This window comes from Pseudozyma flocculosa (assembly GCF_000417875.1).
Source record: "Pseudozyma flocculosa PF-1 unplaced genomic scaffold scaffold00015, whole genome shotgun sequence".
Taxonomy (NCBI): Eukaryota; Fungi; Basidiomycota; class Ustilaginomycetes; order Ustilaginales; family Ustilaginaceae; genus Pseudozyma; species Pseudozyma flocculosa.
The window spans coordinates 554,638-574,861 of NW_006920883.1; the positions used below are offsets into that span (position 1 = coordinate 554,638).

Genomic DNA, 20,224 nt, shown 5'->3' on the forward strand with positions numbered 1-20,224 from the left:
GGCGTCGCTCGTCGACTACCACCTATTGATCGCCTAGGCATGCGAGGAAGTTGTCGTCCGAGTCCAACAAAAGCCCTCAGCCTCGCGCCCACCGTCGCTGCTACAGGGCGTGTTAAGCTAAAGGCTGGCGACGGCCGGCCGGTCAGACACAAGGCGGACCAGAGAGATGATCGAACGGGCCGGATGCGACCTGAAGACCACGGGTGAGAAGGGATACCGAGAGCTACAGTACGACGGGATGTCGTTCCGGCCTCTCCGTCTGACCGGACATTTCCGAGATCTGTGCAGGGAGGGGGAGGAGACAGAGAAGGGCAGGCGGAGGCACAGGTATAAAGATGGCTTCAGTCCCGCACTTCCACCGACGTTGACTTTCTCTCCCCACCTCACCTTGAGCCTCTTAGGAAGCATCCCCTCGTACATCCCGACTGTCACCGTCGCCCTTTCGTTCCGATCCGCCCGAAGCAATCCAGCCCCAAAGTGAGTAGCTCCCTGCCGCCAAGCTTGCCGCACACCATTCGCTCCGCCACTGACACACCTGGCCGCCGCCGCCGCCGACGACGACGATGACAGATGAAGACCTTCAGCCCTCTCTGCACACTTCTCATCCTCGGCCTCGCGGTCGTGGTCGTTCCTGCCGTCGCAGAGATCAAGACGCTGCTCAACGGGGGCCCCGATGGCAACACGTGCCTCCTGGGCAGCTCCATCCCTCCCCAGGCGCCCGTGCCCTTCAACGGGGTCGTGTGCACGTTTAACACGAGGGAGAAGAAGTACGACTGCCCCGTTGGCAACGAGGCCTTCAACATCGCCTGCGAGAAGGCCGGCGGCTCCTTTGAAGTCGGCAGTGGACACTGATCGGATTTGGGGTCGGTCTGGCTGCAGCTGCGTCGTGGCAGCGCGATGATAGCTCTCGCCCCGGTCCTTGAACTTGACCCGGCACGGGCGATCTGTTGAGTCAGCTCTCGACGCTGCAGCCCTGGAGTAATCTGCCTTGGCTCTTGATCAGCCTCGTCATTCCGCTTCCCATCCTCGATCCCCTCTCATCTCCCTCGTCTTCCTCATCCCCTTCATCCCCTCAATCACGACCCCGTGACTCGTCCGCTTGAATTTCACGCCGTGTCCATCTCACCTATTTCGATGCGGGCGCCGGAATCCGATGTGTGACGACGTCGGAAGGGAGGCTGACGACGATCCGAAGACGAGAGCTGGAAGGAGAATGAAGGGTTCATCTGATCGAGGCCGAGACGGGCTCTTGACGACCGAGACGGCACCTGTCGGCCGATCGGTGGTGGGAGAGGGCGAGGGGGTGGGGGGTGGGTCGTATGGCGGCCTCGGAGGCTGACTGCCCCACCGCGGCGCCAACGAGTCCTTTTGCGTCTTTGTCCTCGCCAGATCTCCAGCCGCGCCACATACTGTATGTACGTAGCTGACTCGGGAACTATGCCGTCCAACCATGAGCTCGCGGTCGACATGCGCGATCGTGTCACTGCGGCCATGTGGGGGAGCATGCAGGCAGGGCGGGGTAGGGGTCCGCTTGAGCTTGTCGGTATCGACACCGTGCGACGGTCGCCGGTTGACTGTACGTACTGTATGTAGCTCGGGCCCCACGAGCGTTGTCGGCCATCTGGAGGGCACGTTCCAGCAGACTGGGCGGAGACCGACCTTGGCCGACGCCGGCGAGACAATTACATCGGGATGCCAAGTCGCGCTTTCGTTCCCGTCCAGACCCGAGCCCTACACGTTGTGCGGCGCTCATTGCTCTGTTGGCAAAAGGCGCAGCTGGCTTGCCAGACGACCGTTGCCAGCCGGCACTGTGCGGAGGGTGCGGTGGAATTGGCGCGGGTTGGGCGGCAAGTTTTCCGACAATAGGATGCAGGAGCCGTCGTGCCCGCTTGCTGGCCAGGTCGTGATGTCGTTATTGCTGGCAGATGACAGGTGGTAGACGGGGACGTGGTGGGTCAGAGGGAAACCGGGAACGGCGAGCCGAGCCCAAGGAGGGTGAAGGGGAGCGGACAAGATGCTTTAAGAGCTGCTGCTCGTCGCTCGTCGACGTCGCGCTTCCCATCCATCCTCTCGTCATCCCCAATCAAACACAAAGACCTCTCCGACGTGAGTGCCGCTCGACGATGACATGCGTCTCGACCGGCCATCGCAGTACCATGCTGATCCGCCACGCCATCGTTCTTGCTACATCCCATGGATGGCGACAGATGCAGCACCTCGTGTCGATCCCGCTCCTCATCGTCGCCATCGTGGCCCTGGCCGCGCCCGCGCTGGCCAGCAGGCCCGTTTACCGCGGTTCCAACGGGGGCACGTGCACCCTGCACACCGACGTCCATCCTCCGTTCGCCAAGCAGAGCACACTGCAGGGTAACCAGTGCACGCTGTCCAACTCGACGCCGACCTACGTCTGCGGCAAGCTCAACGTCGACCAGCTCGCCCTCGCCTGCCTCAATGCTAGGGGCGACTTTGCCAGGTCCTAGTGAGCGGCTGCCCGACTCGGTCGATTCTCGGACCCCTGTCGTTGGAGGGTATCGATACTTGAGGGGCTATAGAAGGTCAATGCCGAGTTTCGGTCGTCGCTCGATCCTTGTCCTTGGCGCGCGATCCCCTTTGGCTTTGCGCGCCCTCGTGAATGTGCACTCGCAACGAGCCTCCGAACACGCACGGTACTCTTGCCGTTTCATCCTGCTCAAGGCCGCTAGACTGCCCATGCGCATCGAGGTCCGTGTGCGCGGGTGTAGCCATGACAAAGTGGGGCAGCTTGCCATGTGGGCTGGACGAGCCCACCACGGCAGAGCTGTGCGATTCCTCTCGGCCTGACCGGGCTGTGCTGTCCCCCGACGATGTGGGCGGTCCTTGGTGCCGTGGTTCGGGTCCACATCCGTCTTGCCGCGATTAATGAAAGTCGATGCCTTGGTTGTGCGATGCACGATCGGCCTGGTCACTGGAATAGAAGCCAGCGGGCCGAGTGGGTCGACTCTGGCTGCTCGGTGTCGATGGTGGGTGAGAATCAAGGGGCGAGAGATGGACAAGGGCATACGTATAAGAGCTCCAGGTGCGCTGGGTCGTCGATACATCCTTCCATCCCTCCAACGCTTACCTTGCAAGCCCCCTCGCATTTGCTCCCAACTCTTTGCCCCCAAGGTGAGTCGAGAGGTTTGAACGTTGGTTCGCCAGTCGCAGCTGCCACCCAGTCTGACTGGAGCCGTTTACTTGCCTCGCTCCACCCGCCAGATGAAGTTTTCCACCTCGGTCCTGGGCTTGCTGGCCATGGTGCTTGCTGCCGACGTCGCTCCGGCCATGGCCGACGACTTGAAGGTGGTGCTGACCAACTTCTACTACACGTGCACGACGGGCCGCGGCGGTCCGTTCCCGCCTACGTTTAAGCTGGAGACGACGGTGTGCAAGCTTCGGGACAGGAAGCACATCTACGTGTGCGACATGGACTCGGGTCCCTTTATCCAAGCTTGCGACGGCATTGGGGGCGACGTCACGAAGGGACCCCCCTTTTGACGTTGCCCTCTGCCTGAGCGTTGGGCGGCCGAGCGGTGCGACGGTGGACGGTGGACGGTGACGTTGCAGAGCGGCTGCCGGTCCTCATGCCTCGCTGTACTCTGTGTCGGGTCACGATACGATCAACCCCCTTTTATGAGCCCCTTGGTGGTTGAGGCCGGGGAGCCATTATTATGAGCTGAGGTGGTGTGGCAGCGAGCAGAGTTGAGGACCGTTAGCGAGTGTCTGCAGTTATGTACGTTGCATTGGGCATAGGTCGCTGCGTCGAGCGAGTCGAGGCCGTGCGAGGACGATGAGGGGTGGTGCGTCGACGGTTGGCGGAGGTGATAAGGTACTCTGTACTAGTCGGAGGCGCGCGGCGAGGGGTTGTTGAGAGCGTCGAGGTGCGGTGTTGGACTGGCGGCCTGCAACCCGGCGGGGCGCGCGTTGCATGCCGGCGGGTCGAGGCGAGGCGAGGAAAAAGGAGGGCGACCGTCAGGCAGGGTCCAGCCAGATGGAAGCAGCGGCGGCAAGCTACATTAGGCTGCTTTGGCCGAGCGAGGGGTCGGCGTGCGGGTGTGCGGGGGATGGGCATGCAAGGTGGCCAGAGCACCAGGGGCTCCAGGATTGCCGGCCCTTTATCGTCGAGACCATCGAGCATCGCCACGGCTCAACCGACGACAAGCAAGGCGAGGGACGGCAAACGACAACCGACGAGCGACCAGACGACGTCGGTGTTGCGCCGCGCCACAGACGGCCACTAGACGGGGCCAGAGGTGGGTGGGGCGTAGTTGATGTCGGCATGCCCGAGGCCAGACTAACTAAGAGCGCCCGACCCGGACGTCGAAAGCGCTGCGCTGCCCTCTCCTCTGCTCGTCCCCTCCTCGTCTTCTTCTCTCGTCCCATCCTTCCTCCATCCATTCGCCCGCGCTCCTCCTCACGCCCCTGTCCCTGCCCCTGCCCCTCCCCATCCCCGATCCGCCCCACTTGGCTCGTTTGCCCATCGCCTCTCGCTCACCACACTCACTCCTTGGTACCTTCCCTAGCCGCCACACCATCCTTTGTCCCGCATCCCATCGCCCCGCCCCGCCCCGCCGAGCATGCAAATCCGCACCGCACTCGCACCTCTCCTCTGTCTCTCCCTCATCGTCGCCGCATCACCACCACCACCACCAGCAGCACCACCTGAGCACCATGCCGACACCGACGCGGTACCGCTACACATCCCCCTCGTCCCACGCCACGTCGCACCATCCAACGACGCCCACAACCACGATGCAGCCGTAGACTGGAACCAGCTCCACAGAAAGGCGCTCCACCTCTCGACCCGCTACTCCGATGCCCCCAACCAGCACCTACAGCCTAGCCAGCAGGGCCAGCTTGTCCAACGCGGCCCGCCACAGCGCCACGCCAGAACCAACAAGGCCAGCCACGCTCCCGCCCATCACCATCAGCACCACCAACAGCAGCAGCAGCACCACGACGACCACCCTGCCGCACCACCATCACCACCCACCAAGAACCGCATGGCCATCACCGACCCGTCATCGCCGCCGCCGTCCAAGGGCACCACGTCGGCGCTCTCGCTGCAAAACGTCTACCAGGACGGCATGGACCAAGAGTACCTCGCCACCGTCCGCATCGGCACCCCCGGCGTCGACTTCCGCATGGTGCCCGACTCGGGCTCCTCGGACACCTGGCTCGCCGCCGCGTCGTGCTCGGCGCCCAGCTGCGCCGGCGTAAAGCGCACCCGCTTCGACCCGACGCGCTCCTCGTCCTACTCTTCGCTCCAACGCGACTTTTCCCTCTCCTACGGCATCGGCAAGGTGTCCGGCTCGCTCTTCCGCGACGTCGTCGCCTTCCCCTCGTCGTCGTCGTCGTCTGGCGGCGGCGGTGGTGGTGGTGGTGGTGGTGGAGGAGGAGGAGGTCCGGGTGGGGCGACGCCGCCGACGGTGAACACGACGTTGGGGATGACGACGACCCTCTCTTCCGACTGGGCAAAGGACGCGTCGGACGGCATCCTCGGGCTCGGCTTCCGCAAGATTTCGGCAGAGGGCACGGTGCCCGTCTTTGACAGCCTGACCCGCCAGCACCAGGTGGCGGCGTCGCAGATCGCTTTCGCCTTTGGACGCCGGCGCGACGGCACCGAGGCCAAGTCCGAGATGGTCGTCGGCGGCACCAATCCGGCCAAGATCCGCGGCGACATCCACTGGTTCCCCGTGGACCGACGCGGGTACTGGCAGTTTGCCATCCGCGGGTTGGGCGTCGGCGATGGTCCACTTGTCCAGCCCGGCGACAGCGACGGCAAGGGCGAGGGCAAGCGCGATGGCGCCGGAGGAGGAGGGGGAGGAGGAGAGGGGGGCAAGGACGAAGCGACAATCTCAGCCATCGTGGATACGGGGACGTCGCTCATCGCCCTCTCGCGCGGGATGGCATCGGCATTCTGGTCGCGGATCCCGGGCGCGACGCTGCACCGGGACACGCAGTACTACACCTACCCGTGCGCCACCTCGATAGGGGCCTACATTGAAACGGGGGATGGACGACGGTGGTCGATTGACGATGTCGATCTCAACCTGGGTCGTGTATCGCGCGGTTCGGATCGATGCATCGGCGGCATCCTCGTCGCTGACTCCGTCGCCGACCGAATCGTACTCGGCCTTGCGTTTCTCAAAAACGTCTATACCGTCCTCGACCGCGAGGCTGCCCAGCCACGCATTGGCTTGGCCAGTGTCAACCTGTAGACGGGCGAGAATGTGCAGAGAGAGAGAGAGCGGGAGGGCAGAGGTTGTAGATAGTCGGTTGGTCGGTTGGTCGGTCGGTCGGTCGGTCGTCGTCGTTCGTTTCCCGTCGTCTTCGTCGTTCGTTTCCCGTCGTCGTCGTCGTTCATTTCCCGTCATCGACGTAGTTCGTTTCCCGTCGTCGACGTTGGACGTTTTCCGTCGTCCATCCATCGTTCGCTCGTTTGTTTGTCATTCCCTCGTTTCTCGGACATTTCATATCCCTTCAATCTCAATGCCTCGATCCGCTTACCTCTTTGCCTGCCTGCCTGCCTGCCTGCCTGCCTGCTCGTCGAGACCTCGAGTGTCGATGGGCGGGGTAGTCGATTGTGCACCAGGTCATCGAGAGCAGGCAGCTGCTAGATCGGTTGGATTGGCTCAATGGGCTGCCTGGTACGGTACGGAATGGCATAGCATGGCAGTGTGCGGTATCGACGGGGCGTAGACTGATTGGCTCTCCCTCCTGGCTGAGCGCAGCTGAGCTGTCCCTGTCCGGCGACGTCGACAAACCGCCCCCGCCCCCGCCCCCGCACCCGCTCTCCCTCCCTACGACTCTCTCTGCCCTGCGCCCACCACCGCCGCTCATCGCCTCCACCCCTGCGCCGGCCCAGCGCTATTGGCGCCCGTCGCGAAGGGAGGTGCACCAGCTGCCGCACTGCCGCCACCGCCGCCGCCGCCGTAGCTCGACGGAGTCTGCGGACGGCTGTTCCACCGGCTACCGCCATTCGACGGTACCCCACTCCCGCCTTCGTAGTACGCTCCACCACCGCCACCGCCACCGGATGCCAACGTCGACGGCGTGCCCGGGCGCGTCGAGGCGCGGCTGCTGCCAATCGAGTGCGAGGCGAGCCGCTCGTGCGAGTAGCCGTCGAGGACGTGGACGATGCCCATCGTCATGCGCTCGAACTCCCCAATCTCCTGCGCGCTCAGGCTCAGGTCGGTGCGGTCGCCCCACTCGTCGTCGTCGTCGTCCTCGCCGCCCTCGTCCTGCGCCTGGTCAACGTCGTCCCAGTCGGAGCGCGCTCCCAGCTGCTTGTTGTTGTTGTTGTTGTTGTTGTTGCTGTTGCTGTTGTTGCCGCCTCGGCGCTGCTGCTGCTGGGCAGCGCCGCCGCGGTTGCCGCCCGTGGGTCGTTTGCCGATGCCCTCAAAGACGCGCAGCATGACGACGTCCATGATGGCCTTGAGGCGCTCCAGGTCGTCGAGCGCGTCGAGGTTGCCCGTGATGGGCAGCCAGTCGTCGCACTCGATGCCGCTGCTCGTCACGCGCACGTCGTACGCGCCAAACAGCATGTAGGTGAGCGGGTCGAGGCGCGTGCACCCGCGCAGCATCGTCATGGCGTTCGAGGCGCCGCCGCTCGTCTGCATCGACGTGTTGCGCACCTTTTCGCTAAACGCGATCAGCTCGCGCTCGCCCGTGTGCGACGCGTCGTCGTGCTTGTGCTTGGTGTACTTGAGGTGGCACACGCTCGCCGGGTGGATAAAGCACGTCTTGTCCTGCGACGTGCGGTACGTCTTTTCGTTGGCACGGATGGCAAAGTTGGGCGCCGTCGCCACCGCAATCAAAGCGGCCAGCAGCGGCGCGCTGTCCGAGTTGGTGTTGAACTCGGGATCCGTCTCGCGCGGCCGCGCGCGGTAACGGCCGGGAGCCGTGTAGGTGCCACCGCCGCCGCCGCGCTGCTGCTGCTGCTGGCTCTGGATGACCTGGATGATGTCGGCCTTTTCCATGCTCTGGAACAGGTGCTCCTTGACCTGCTGGATGCCGAGCAGCGTCGTTTTGGAGAGGAAGTTGTCGCTGCAGAAGCGATTGGCCGCCACGTACTCGCCGCGCCCCTGCATGTCCCACCAGCGCGTGTAGGCGCGCAGGATGCCGAGCGCGTCGGAGCGGAAGTCGGGCGGGCACCACTGGTCCTTGATGGCGTCGGCCTCCTTCTTCAGGTGGACGGGCGCCATGAACGGGTCGCGGTTGGTCAGGATGGCGGCGAGCGAGAGGACCGGGTCGAGGCAGCGGAAAAAGGCGCCGTAGAGGCACATCTTGCCCATGGGTGCGTCGACGGGCAGCTGGAGCAGCACGCGGCCGAGCGACGTGAGGCGCTTGTCCTGGTCCAGGGCGCCCACCATCTTGAGCTTCTCCATGGCGGCGCGCACGCGCTCGGGCGCTGGCGGCTCGATGGCGGCGGCCAGCACGTCCTCGACCTCCATGCCGGGGATGTCGAGCGCCTTGATGTGCATCACGACGTTGCTGAGGTCGACGCGCTTCATCTCGACCGTCTGGTTGACGCTGAGCCGGTCGTAGCGCGCCTTGCTCAGCACGCCGTAGTACTCGCCGGGGCGATGGCGTCCCGCACGGCCGGCGCGCTGGTTGAGATTCGACGTGCCCACCCAAGCCGACACCAGGCTCGACAGGTGGCGCTCCGGGTCGAAGCGCTTCTCCTTGACGCGGCCCGTGTCGACGACGTAGACGACGTCCGGGATCGTGATCGACGTCTCGGCGATGTTGGTTGCCAGAATGATGCGGCGAATGCCAGCGTGGCGGACCGGCTCGAAGACGGCCTGCTGGTCCTGGACGGGGATCGTCGAGTGCAGGATGTGGATCTCAAACTGGTTGCCGTCATTGAAGTTGAGGCCCATCAGCGGGCGCTGGCGCGGGTCCGAGAGGATCTGGTTGACGGACTTGATCTCCTCCCAGCCGGGCAAGAAGACGAGCACGTGGCCCTCCTCGGACGTCGACAGGACGTAGGCAATCATGAGCGCCACGAGCGGGTACGGCAGCTCGAGGTCATCGACCTGGTCGGACAGCACCATCTCGCCGCCGCCTTCAAGCGACTGCCCGCCGCGTGCGGCCATCATGCCTCCGCGCTGGTTGATCTCGCGCTCGAGGTAGTCGCGCACGTTCTTCTCGCGCCACACCCAGCCGCCGTCGCTGGGGCCGAGCTGCATGGCCTGCAGCTGGTGCACCGTCTCCTCGAGGTAGTGCTTCTCGACGGGGAAGCTGCGGCCGGGCACCTCGACGACAGGCGCGGGTCGGCCGAGCGAATCAGTAAAGTAGCGCTGGAAGAGCGTCGGGTCGATGGTGGCGCTCATCAGGATCACCTTGATCTCGCGCTTGCCCATGCGGCGCCGCTCCTCGAGCAGGCGCTTGATGACGACGAGCAGCAGGTCGGTCTCGACGTCGCGCTCGTGCACCTCGTCGATAACGACGTGGGTGATCGAGTCGAGGAAGCCGTTGCTCGACTCGGCGTCGCCCAGCGCCGACTGGAGGCGGCGCAGGAAGACGCCGGTGGTGCAGAAGGTGACGGAGCCGTTGGGCTGGGGCAGCTTGGCCTCGAAGCGGACCTGGTAGCCCACGCTCTCGCCCAGCTTCTCGCCGCGCTCGCGGGCCACGCGCTCGGCCACACTGATGGCAGCGATGCGACGAGGCTGGGTGCAGATGATGTTGCACTCGCCGCCGCGGCCCTGGAGGATGTAGTCGTCAAAGAGGATCTGCGGGATCTGGGTCGTCTTGCCCGAGCCGGTGGCGGCCATGCAGATCGTGACCTGGTTGAGCTCGATCTTGACCAGTACGTCGCTCTGCTTTTGCGTGACGGGCAACGAGGCGCGCTGGTCGCGCAGCGCGGCGAGGCGATCGTCGGAGTGGTACACCTCGAGCCGCTGCATGAGCTGCTCGGACTTGGCGCGGATCACGTCGTCAGTGGCGCGCCGCTGGTTGTCGTAGCGCCGCGCCCGCTTGCGCGCCTGCTGCTGCTGCAGCTCTTGCTGGCGCTGCTGCTCTTCGTCGTCGGCGCCCTCGCCCGCCGCCAGCCTGCCGGCGGTGCGCGGCCGCTTGGCAAAGATCTTGCTGCGGCGCACCTCTTCGTAGATGCCGCGCACGTCGTCGTCGAGCTCGTCGCTCATCGTAAAGTAGATGTGCGGCGCCATACCGATGGGCGCGCCGGGCACGTGGGTCGCGTCAAAGTGCTTCCACAGCTCCGGGTCGGTGCTCTCGAGGTACTGGACCGTGTCGAGGTAGCAGTTGGTGGTGGCCGCCTTCTTGTTGCGGCCGCTGGCCTCGCCAATCTCGGAGCCGCCGACGGTCATGGTGGCGCGCCATCCCGTGCTGACCGACTTGCGCCCCTTTTGCTGCGTCGCCGGGTGGACCGAGATGTCGGGTTTGCCAAACTTGAACTTGCGGCAGTAGAAGTCCATGAACTCGCGCGCCCGGTCCGCCGTAAGGTTGGATCCGTCCGAGAGCTTGACCGTCTCCTGGGCGCTGGCGGCGCCCGAGGCGGCGAGCGCGGCGGCGACGGCTGCGCTGGGCTTGGGCGCCTTGTTGAGGAGGTCGCCCTGCTCCTGGAGGAAGAGGACGGCGTGGAGGGCGGCCGCCTTTTCCGCGTCCTTGGCCGTCTTTGCGTCGCCGTAGACTGCCCAGCCGCGGTCGGCGTCGAGGACGAGCGTGGACCGGATGTTTTTGTCGCGGCGCCCTTCGACGCGGCCCTCTTCGTTTGAGTAGACGGGAGCCTGCCCGGTCGAGAGGAGGACGTAGTTCTGGATGGGGCTCTTTGGGTTCTCGAGCCACTGCTGCTTTATGCGCCCGCTCTCGACGAGGCCGATGTAGTACTCTCGGATGTGGGCGGCGGTCTGGTAGGGCAAGGGCTGGGTGGGGAGGAACTTGGACGCCGCCACCGACGATGCCGCAGCCGCTGTCGACGAAGAGGCGGCTTTGCGGCCGCCGGAGCGTTTGCCGTTGCTGGGACCGCCCCTGCCACCGCGCTTCGACGACGAAGAAGGGGCCGATGCGCCGCCGCCGCTGGCGCCTCCTCCTCCGCTACCCCGGCCCCAGCTCGAGGAGCCGCCGGATGCGGATCCGGTGGCAGCTGCGCCGGTGCGCCATGAGGGTGCCTGATCGGACATGAATCTGCTTCTGAGGTCGGACGTGAGGTTTTTGTTCCTGCCGGTGAGGTGGACCGTGATGGTCGAAAAGTGCCGCGGTACAGTCGGGCTTTTGTTGGTGACTAGGAGCGCAGCGATGCGTGCTGCGAGGTGCCGGATGGCTGCTATGGGGCCCAGGATACTGGTGGCTGAATGCGGCACCGTATAGGCGCTGCGACCGAGACGAAGTCAAGGGTCGTAGGGGGTGTAGCAGCGGCTTTGCTGTTTTTGGAGACGATCGACCAAGGCGGGCGGAGGGTTGCAACGGAGCGTCGATCGGCGTCGAGAGGGGAGCAAGTCGTGTGCCAAGCAGCCGGTTTCAGACAGAGCGAAGCAGAGCGTGGAGCAGCGTCGGTCGTATTAGCGGCGGGCGGCAGCGGCGTCGTAGTCTAGAGAAGACAAGGGCGGGCGTGCGCGTAGCTGTGCCGTACCGTGCGATTGAATGCGGTGCGGTGCTGTGCGAGTAGGGTAAGTGCAGGCGATCCGGACCGAGGCACTAGCGGAGCAAAAGGATGCACGACAGTCGTCAAAGTGAGAGGGACGGTGGAAGGGCAGGGAGGGGGGTGACAGCGGTGGTGGTGGTGGTGGTAGCTCGAGATGCTGGCGAGGAAGAGACGGGGAAATTGTGAAAAAGCCGAAATGCGCGAAGCTGAGCGACAGCAGGCAGACAGCTCAGGCTGCAGGCAGGCGAGGCCAGGGGCCCTGCCAGCAGAGGGGCAGACAGGCAGGCAGCCTAAGATCGAGACAGGCAGGCAGCGCTGCGGAAAAAAGAAGATCGAGGCAGGGCGACCCTGGCTGGCAGGCCTTGGCTTGGCCAGGGCCTTGACGTCGCCGGCTTTCTGGCTGGCTGCTAGGCCAGGCCAGGCCTGACAGCGCTGGCTGACACGCGTCGCTCTTCGCCTGCCAGGCAGGCCCGTCGATTCCGCACAACGCAACGCTCGACGCTACAAGGCCAAGGCGGCGCAGTGAGGGAAGAGGTCGATGCCATCGTCGTTGCGCTCTACTAGGCTACGGCCGAGTCTCTACGGGGCAGGGGCGACGACTTGGTATGGCAGGCGTCGCCCGTTCACGCCTTGAGGTGGACCGCCTCGACAAAGGCGGCCAGGTCGGCGCGCCGAACCTCGACGGCGGCCGTCTCGAACCGGTCGTAGCGCACCCGCGCACCGCTCTGGGATGCTGCCTGCTGGAACGCCAGCCCGAACCGGTTGGGTTCCGTGTCGCCGAACATGGGCGCGCCCACCTGGCCCAGCACCAGGAAGATGTCGCGCGCCGGGTCCAGCGAGGCCAGCAGAAAGGGTAGCGGCTTGGTCTCAAACTCGATCTCGACGTCGTCGTCGCCGTCGTCGCCGTCCTGCCTGTCCTGCTCGCCCTCGTCCTCGCCCCCGTCGCCGTCGCCATCGCCCCCGGTCAGGGCAGATGAGCGGCGCCGCTTCTTGGCCCTCCTGCCTGCCGCCCGCTTGGCCGCCCGCTTCTGCAGCGCCCGGTTGCGCTCCTGCTCCCACACCTTGTCCCGCAGCGCATCGACCAGCCACCGCGCCAGCTTGGCCAGCACGTCGACGTGCGTAAACAGCTCCAGGTCCGGCCCGTCCTTGAGGATGGCCATCCGGAAGTTCTTGAGCGTCCGGATCGACTGGTTGACAATCAGACCCGTGCCCCGGCCCACAATGGCGCGGTGCAGCGACTGCGACAGCATCAGCGACGACCGCAGCAGCGACACCGACGTCGAGCCCCGGTCCAGCGCGCGGTACGCCTCGTAGAAGTTCTTGCGCCACAGCGTGCTCGTCTCGACCGTCGACGGGTCCACCTGGCTGTCGGGCGGCAGCGTCGGATCGCCGTTGCCGTTGCTGGCGCCCGATGCGCCATTGCCAGACGAAGACGAGCCGGCGGCCGACGAGAGCGACCAGAGGCGCTTGGCGTTGAACAGCTCGCTGCCGCCCGATCCAGACCCCGCTCCACCGGGTCCCACACCGTTGCCCACGAGCGAGTTGCCCAGCGGCCCGCCCGCGCCGCCGGCAAAGCCCATGCCGGGCACCTCGACCTCGATCTTGATGCCATGAGCCGCCACCAGGAGCGCGCTCAAACCCTCGACGACGTCGGCCGCGCTCAGCGGGCTGCTGCGGAACCCGAACCCGCGCGTGAAGCCGCGGTAGGTGAGCTCGGTCAGGCCGTACTCGGGCGCAATCTGCTCGAGGCGCGACACGAGCGTCTTGCGCAGATCAAGGGCCATGTGCGGGAAGTGCTGGCGGCAGTTGGTCAGACTGAAGCCCATCTTGGCCATCAGGCTGCGCAGCCGCCCCATGCCCCGCTCCTGCCAGATGCCCAGCTTGGACGCCACGTAGGCCGTGTGGTACATCGACGACTCGAGCGACCAGTGGCGGTAGAGGACGAAGCGTAGCTCCGACGGCTGCACGCGGATCGCAGCATCGTCGGCGTCGGGATCGCCGGGCCTCGCCCGCGCCACCAAGGCGGCGGCAGCGGTCGTCATGTTGCTGCCGTCCGCCCCACCACCACCGCCGCTGCTGCTACGACCGCCCTTGCCCTTCGCGCCGCCGGCGGTGGCCGGCGAGTCGGCCGACCATGGGTCGACGGCACCGGCGCCGCCAGAGCTTGACGTCGACGTCGGCTCGATGGCGTGGACCTCGGACGCGTAGGCCGATGCGAATGCGTCGTAGGTGTCGGTCGAGATGGTGGCGGCGAGATACTGGGACGTGAGGCCGAGGATGGCGAGCCAGAGGCCGTCGCGCCCGCCGCGGCCGAGCTTGTCGGCGAGCAGGTACATCATGCCAGCGACCGACATGCCGACGTTTGTGCCGCGGTTGTAGTAGCGCGAGAGGACGTTGCGCAGCCGCTGCCGCTCGATGGCCGTCAGGCGAGCAGGGCGGTCAGGCTGTTGCCGGTCGCGCTTGCGGCGCCGTTTCCGGGCGGCAATTGAGCGCTGCGGAACGAGGAAGAGCGGAGGGGATGGCTTGAAATCAGCGCCAGTCAAATCGAAGATCTGCAGAGGTCAGCGATCAGGGCGGCAGAGCGGGTACTCACGTCGCCGTCGTCCGATGCGTCCTCCTCGCCCTCGCTGCCAGAGACCGCCGGCGACCTCTTTCTCCGCTTCTTGTTGCGCCGTTGCCCTGCATCACCGGCCTCGCTCCGATCTTCGGCCTCGTCGTCATCGTCCTCCTCCTCATCGTCGTCGTCGTCGCTGCTGCCGGTATCGCTGCCCTCTCCGTCGCTGCTCTCGCTATCGCTGGCATCGACGTCGAATTCGAGCCTTTCGAACGCCTCGCGCTCTCCGCCGGGGCGCTGGAGCTTCATCTCGATGTCACCGTCGTCCCAGATCCAGACGCGCTCGTTGATCTCGGTGGTTGCAAAGAGGTTTTCGAGGTTCCAGGGTCTGTGGCTGTCGATGACGTGCAAGGTGCAGGCGGGGGGCAGGGGGACGGTGGTGGGGAGGGAGAGGACGGAGCCGAGGTTGACCATGACGATGGAGCGGAGGTCGGGGTTGGCCTCGACGTCTTCGCGGAGGACGCGGAGGAGGCCGCGGTAACCCTCTACGGGGATGATGCGGTGCGGGATGTCGTCCTCTGTGAGGAGCGCGGTGAGGATGCGGGTGGCGCAGATTGCGTCGACGTCGGGCGATACGAGGACGAGGACCGACGAGGACGAGGATGAGGCCGAGGTGCGCGACGAGGTGCGTATGCGCTGGTAGGCGTGGGTATAGTCCTGGCGCCGCGACGACGGACCGGCGTGCGGGGCACCGCCAGTGCTGCTGCTGGGCGAAGAGACGATGACCATGGCATGGGCGAGGAGAGTGGGTGTTTGGCCTGCGGTGGATAGAGGGGTGAGGTGGAGGGGTGGAACGGGGTGAGGCCTGTCTAGGTGGGTGTAGCGTCAGGGCGGGACCTGCACCCTCGTCGACGTTGAGTGGAAGCGATGCGATTGCAGCGGCGAGGTAGGCCCGGGCGAAGCAGATGCGATGGTAGTGTTGATGGCGGTCGTGGTGGCGGTCAATGGCGCCGAGAGGATGAGGTGTTGGGCCTCGACGCGCTCCAGATGCAAAATGAGCAGGTCAGTCCGAGGCGAGGCTGCCAGGCAGGCAGGCCAACACGCACACCCCTTCGCGACGCGACTCCTTTCGCTTGGGAAGGCGGCTCGCGTTGATGAGCTCACTTCTGACTCGGGCGAGAGACAAGTTCTCCTCCCCTCCCGCCGGGCCCTGATCGAGCCAGCCAGCCAGCCAGGCCAGCCAACCCGCCAGCAAGAAGACATGGCCAGGCTGGACGGGGCTGCAGCCAGCGAGGCAGACGCAGCCAGCTTGGCCACTCTGCGCACTGGCCACAGCCAAGGCAAGCAAAGAAGGCCATCCCGCCAACCGTCGAGCGGCGCGGGCCCCAGGCCGTCAGGACAGGACAGGTTCTTCGCAGCCAGCCCCAGGCTACCAGCACCCTCGCCGCCACCAACATCCGTCCATCCTTGACCCCCCGCACCCGGCACACCCCACATCGACGCCAGCACGATGAAGATACCAACAGCGCGGTCACTACCATCGCTCCTGCTCGCCGCATCGTCTGCGCTGCTCGCCGTCGGCATCTCGACCGCAGTAGCAGCAGCCTCGGCGACGGCGGCGACGGCGGCGGCGGCCAAGGGCGGTAGCGGCGACGCAACGCTCCGGGCGATGCTCCCCTCGTCTGCGGACTGGACCAACCTCAACTACGTCAAGCAGCTCGACCTCGGCGGCTCCGTATCCCACCTCCTCACCTCGGTCACCCTCCAGTCCAACCTGGCCCACGACGACGTCGACGGCGCAGAGGCCGTGCAGCTCTACTTCTTCACCCTGCCCGCCGACGAGGCGCGCGCCCTCTCGTGGGCCAGGGCCTCGGTTCGCCCCGCCGCATCCAGCCTGCTCGCAAAGTACGGCGGCATCCCAAAGGGACAGCGACCCGTCCTCGACTTTAACCCACTCGGCCCGCTCGCAGACGATGCCGACACCTACCTCTTTTCCGTTCCCGTCCCCGTCGCCGCCTTCGCCCAGGCGGGAGGCGACAACGACGACGCCGCCGCTGGAAAGGACGCCGGGCTGATGCTCTCGCTCGAGGCGTCGCTCAACCACATCACCAAGCCGCTGCCCGCCAGCATCAAGCAGACCGAGTCCCAGTTCCTCGTCTGGACCGGCGACGTCGACGTCCGCTCGCCCTACCCGACCGTCGCCGGCAGGGTCAAGGTCAAGTCGTCGCACCCGCGCATCGTCTCGTACGAGCCCACCGAGCCCGCGACAAAGGTCGGATCCACCATCACCTTTGGCCCTTACTCGTCCGTGCCCGCCTTTTCGCCCACCACCGCCGTGGCCGCTGCGTCCGTTCGGCAGGGCAAGGTGCACTACCAGCACGACCAGCCCGTCGTCTCGCTCGTCTCGCTCGAGCGCACCGTGGAGATCTCGCACTGGGGCGACAACCTGGCCGTCGAGGACCGCATCTGGCTGCGCAACGACGGTCCGCAGCTCAAGGGCCACTTTTCGCGCATCGACCACCAGATGTCGAGCTTCTACAAGCAGGGCAGCAGCCACGCCCTCACCACCCTCGCCATGCACCTGCCCCCGGGCGCGCGCGACGCCTATTTTGTTGACCAGATCGGCAACGTCTCGACCAGCCACTTCCGCCCGCTGCCCGCCACGCCCTCGCCGCCCACGACGCCCCTCAACCTTCTGCCGCCCACCAAGGCCAGCCTGCTCGAGCTGCAGCCCCGCTTCCCGCTCCTCGGCGGCTGGAACTACAGCTTCGTCGTCGGCTTCAACCTGCCCCTCTCCCAGGGCGGCTGGCTCAAGACGGTGGCCGGAGACGAATCGTCCTCGTCGGCGGCGGCGGCCGGGGTGGGCGGTACCGTGTACTCTGCGGCCATCCCCTTCCTTACGCCCATCACCGACATGGCCATCGACGAAGCGACGGTGCGCATCGTGCTGCCCGAGGGTGCGGAGCCGCTCGACCTGGCTCTGCCCTTTGACGTCGAGAGCAGCACCGAGGAGGTGACCAAGACCTACCTCGATACGCGCGGCCGCAAGACGATTGTGCTGCGCCGCACCAACAACAGCGAGAGGATAGGACAGCTCGTCTACATCCGCTACCGCCTTTCGGCCCTCGATCACCTCAACAAGGTCGTCGCGGTCGCCACGGCCGTTGCGGGTCTCTTTGTCCTTGCCATCGTGGGGCGGAGGATCGATGTGCGCATCAAGTGAGCTTCTTTCCCCCCTCCCTACCACCACCTCGTGTCCCTTGCGACGCACAGTGTATTTGCCTGCAGGTCAGGGCGGGAAGAGAGGAAGAAGAAGCTGAGAGCCAGGCGATAGAGGGCCGTCCCAGAGCATGGTTGCAGGGTGCGGTGGCATAGCGTGGCGAGACAGGGCATGCAACGCCCCGCCCAAAGCGGGCGTGTGGCTGTGTCCGCGCGAGGTCGGGTAGAGGCTGGCTGGCACGCTTCGCCCGACAACCCCCTCGGCTGTGCCTCGAGGTCGTCTAGGATTCGCAATGCAACCCAATGTCCTCCTCGCCTCTGCTATTGATCCATCGCCGCGGACCAGGCCAGGCCTAGGAGCCGAGCCGAGCCAACACTTCCCGAGTCTATGCAAACAGCCGACCCATCTGGTCCATGATCGGATCGCCGCCGTCGAGCTGGAAAAAGTCGAGGTCGGACTGCGTGGGTGCGTCCGCGTGTGTGGCGCATGCAGATAAGGGGTGAAAAGCGGTCAGGCTTGCGTCCACTTGGCCGTGCGATACCTGACCGGAACACCGATGCCGATCGACTCACCATCATCCAGGACCAGTGCTTGTCGAGCGCGTTGGACTCCTGCGCCGTGTGGCCAATCGAGCCCGTCGTCGACGAGCCGGGCGTGGTGGCCGCGTTGCCCTGCGCCGACGAGCCTGGCGCCGTCGTAGCCGCCTGCATCGGCGGCGCTCCAAACGGCGGCGGCGGGCCCACGGCATCAAACGCCGACTGGCCGATGGGCAGGCCGGCCTGCTGCGACGACGACGAGGCCGACGACGACGTCGACGGTCCAAACAGGCCCGGGTGGAAGTGCATGTTGTTGCTGTGCCGCTGCGAGGCCGTCGTGGCGCGCGCGTAGGCGGCCTGGCGCGACGACCGCGACGCCGCCGCCGCCGAGGCGCTCGTCGGGATGGCTCCAGGGTAGGCCTGCAGCATGTCGTCGTCAAGGACCATACCGCTGCCCTGCAGCGCGTCGAATGTGGCCGATGAGGCCTGCAGCAGCGGCGTGAAGCCCGTCCTCTCGTGCGACGGGAACTGGTCGAACCCATCTGCGGCCGACGTGTGCCGATCCGCATCCGCTCCAATCCCGGGATGACCGCCGGTAGAAGCGGTGGCGGCACCGGCGGTGGCGGCGGCAGCGGCCGAGGAGGACGATGACGACACGCCGCGCGGCACCGACGAGCCGTATCGGTCGCCGAGCCGCCTGCCCTCGGCGTGGCCCATGCGGTCCAGGACGCCGCCGAGGAACTCCGAGTACTTGGACGCCACCGTCCGCGATCGCAGCGTGGCGTTGCGGTTGGGCGACGCCTGTCCGATCTCCTGCAGCAGCGCCGACACCTTGCGCGCCTGGGCGTAGACGGAGCGGGGCCGGATAAAGGGCAGCTGCGAGGCGCGTCGGCAGAGGTCGAGCGCAAGGACGGCCGAGTAGACGGCCGACACGACCGACGAGTTGGTGATGTGGCGCATAAGCCCGCGCTGGCAGCGGTCCGCAAACACGCTCATGTAGCCTGTGGCGGCGATGTAGCAGTGCCGGTAGAGGTGTTCCATCTCGCCCGAGACGTCGACCGTGTAGCGGATGGGCAGCGGCAGCGAGTAGGTGACGAGCGCCGCGTAGTCGAGGTAGAGGGCGCCGATGATCTGGAGCGGCGTGGGCTTCTGCGCTTCTGCATCCCCTTCCGCTGCCTGCTCGCTGCCGCCACCGACGCCACTGCCATTGCCACTGCTCGGCGCGGCGACGTTCGAGGTCGAGGCGATCCCGCTGAGCCAGCGCTCCTCCCACCGCCTCAGGTCCATCTGTACCGAGTTGCGGAAAAACTCGAGCTGCAGGCCGAGATGCTGCGTCTCCTCGCTGCTGAGCTCCGCAAACGCCGGCGCGCTGTCCTTGTGCGACGGTCTGCCGCCACCTGCTTCCCCGCCGCTGCTGCTGCCGGCGCTGCCTGCGCCTGCACCCGCCTCTGCGTCGGATCGCATGGGTCCGAGGCGGGCGGTGAGGCTGCGGAGAATGTGGGTGTTGAAGTGGTCCGACTGGGTCGACATGATGCGCCGCAGCTCGACAAAGGCGACGAGCGCCTCGTCCTGGGGCAGCGCGTACGCCTGCCGGTGCCAGCTCGAGCACATGGCGATGACGCCATCCTCGCTGAGGTGGAAGCGCTGGCCAGTCTGCGACGAGAGCGTCTTTTCAAAGATCCACAGGTTGAGCCACAGCCGCTCCGTGTTGCGCAGCTGGCGCTGGTAGTGCTCCTGCTGGTGCGCCTTGGGCGTCGAGAGCGAGTAGCAGCACAGGTTGCACCCGAGCTCGGTGGCGATGCGGATCGCGTTGCCCAGGTACGCCCACGTCTGGTCAGACATGGCGCTGTCCGACATGGGCTGGTAGGCGGCCAGCACCAGGAAGCCCTGCGCCATCTCGACCGTCTTGTAGTCGCCGCACATGATGGCGGGCATCATGTCGTCGACGTGACGCCGCAGCGCCTTGGCCAGCTCCGGCGTCGCCTCGTCCTCTGCACCTCCACCGCCCGCCCCGGCTCCTGCTGCTGCTGCGTCGCCATCGCTGCCGCTGCCGCTGCCGTTGCTTGGCAGGCTGTACTCGGCCGCCGTGGCGCAGAGCACCGTCAGCAAAAAGGCCGAGTGCTTGCGGACGTACGCGATCGTCGAGAGGTGCGGGTCAAAGATGTGCATGAATGTCGAAAAGTCGGAGTAGAAGCGCTGGATGAGGCGCTCGGCCTGCTCGGCGCTGACAATGCCCTGGTCGATGGGGTCGAACTCCGGCCGGTTGTCGTAGACCGGGTGGAAGGCGCCGCGCG

General features: G+C 66.2%; 7 protein-coding genes across 7 annotated transcripts in view; 4 read left to right on the top strand and 3 right to left on the bottom strand.

Annotated features, from left to right (window-relative positions):
* Positions 1-166: 166 nt before the first annotated feature.
* On the top strand, positions 167-852 carry PFL1_04660 (uncharacterized protein; the record flags this gene model as incomplete). The annotated part of the gene is made up of 3 exons (XM_007882186.1): positions 167-203; positions 463-477; positions 644-852. 3 exons carry the CDS (start codon positions 167-169, stop codon positions 850-852), a joined length of 261 nt encoding a protein of 86 aa, XP_007880377.1.
* A 1,304-nt stretch (positions 853-2,156) lies between these two features.
* On the top strand, positions 2,157-3,513 carry PFL1_04661 (uncharacterized protein; the record flags this gene model as incomplete). Its single annotated transcript, XM_007882187.1, has 3 exons — positions 2,157-2,479; positions 2,957-2,999; positions 3,235-3,513. 3 exons carry the CDS (start codon positions 2,157-2,159, stop codon positions 3,511-3,513), a joined length of 645 nt encoding a protein of 214 aa, XP_007880378.1.
* A 1,079-nt stretch (positions 3,514-4,592) lies between these two features.
* Positions 4,593-6,236, top strand: PFL1_04662 (uncharacterized protein; the record flags this gene model as incomplete). Its single annotated transcript, XM_007882188.1, has 1 exon — positions 4,593-6,236. One exon carries the CDS (start codon positions 4,593-4,595, stop codon positions 6,234-6,236), a length of 1,644 nt encoding a protein of 547 aa, XP_007880379.1.
* A 618-nt stretch (positions 6,237-6,854) lies between these two features.
* PFL1_04663 (uncharacterized protein) lies at positions 6,855-11,159 on the bottom strand (the record flags this gene model as incomplete). The annotated part of the gene is made up of 1 exon (XM_007882189.1): positions 6,855-11,159. The coding sequence occupies one exon, from the start codon at positions 11,157-11,159 to the stop codon at positions 6,855-6,857; it is 4,305 nt and encodes a 1,434-aa protein (XP_007880380.1).
* A 1,084-nt stretch (positions 11,160-12,243) lies between these two features.
* On the bottom strand, positions 12,244-14,963 carry PFL1_04664 (uncharacterized protein; the record flags this gene model as incomplete). Its single annotated transcript, XM_007882190.1, has 2 exons — positions 12,244-14,112; positions 14,214-14,963. 2 exons carry the CDS (start codon positions 14,961-14,963, stop codon positions 12,244-12,246), a joined length of 2,619 nt encoding a protein of 872 aa, XP_007880381.1.
* Positions 14,964-15,684: 721 nt separating this feature from the next.
* PFL1_04665 (uncharacterized protein) lies at positions 15,685-17,397 on the top strand (the record flags this gene model as incomplete). Its single annotated transcript, XM_007882191.1, has 1 exon — positions 15,685-17,397. One exon carries the CDS (start codon positions 15,685-15,687, stop codon positions 17,395-17,397), a length of 1,713 nt encoding a protein of 570 aa, XP_007880382.1.
* A 382-nt stretch (positions 17,398-17,779) lies between these two features.
* Positions 17,780-20,224, bottom strand: part of PFL1_04666 (uncharacterized protein) — a gene marked incomplete at both ends in the record, with an annotated part of 4,424 nt that continues 1,979 nt past the window's right edge. The window contains 2 exons of the mRNA XM_007882192.1: positions 17,780-17,851; positions 17,967-20,165. Coding sequence (XP_007880383.1) covers positions 17,780-17,851; positions 17,967-20,165 — 2,271 coding nt within the window. The remainder of the gene's footprint in view (positions 17,852-17,966; positions 20,166-20,224) is intronic.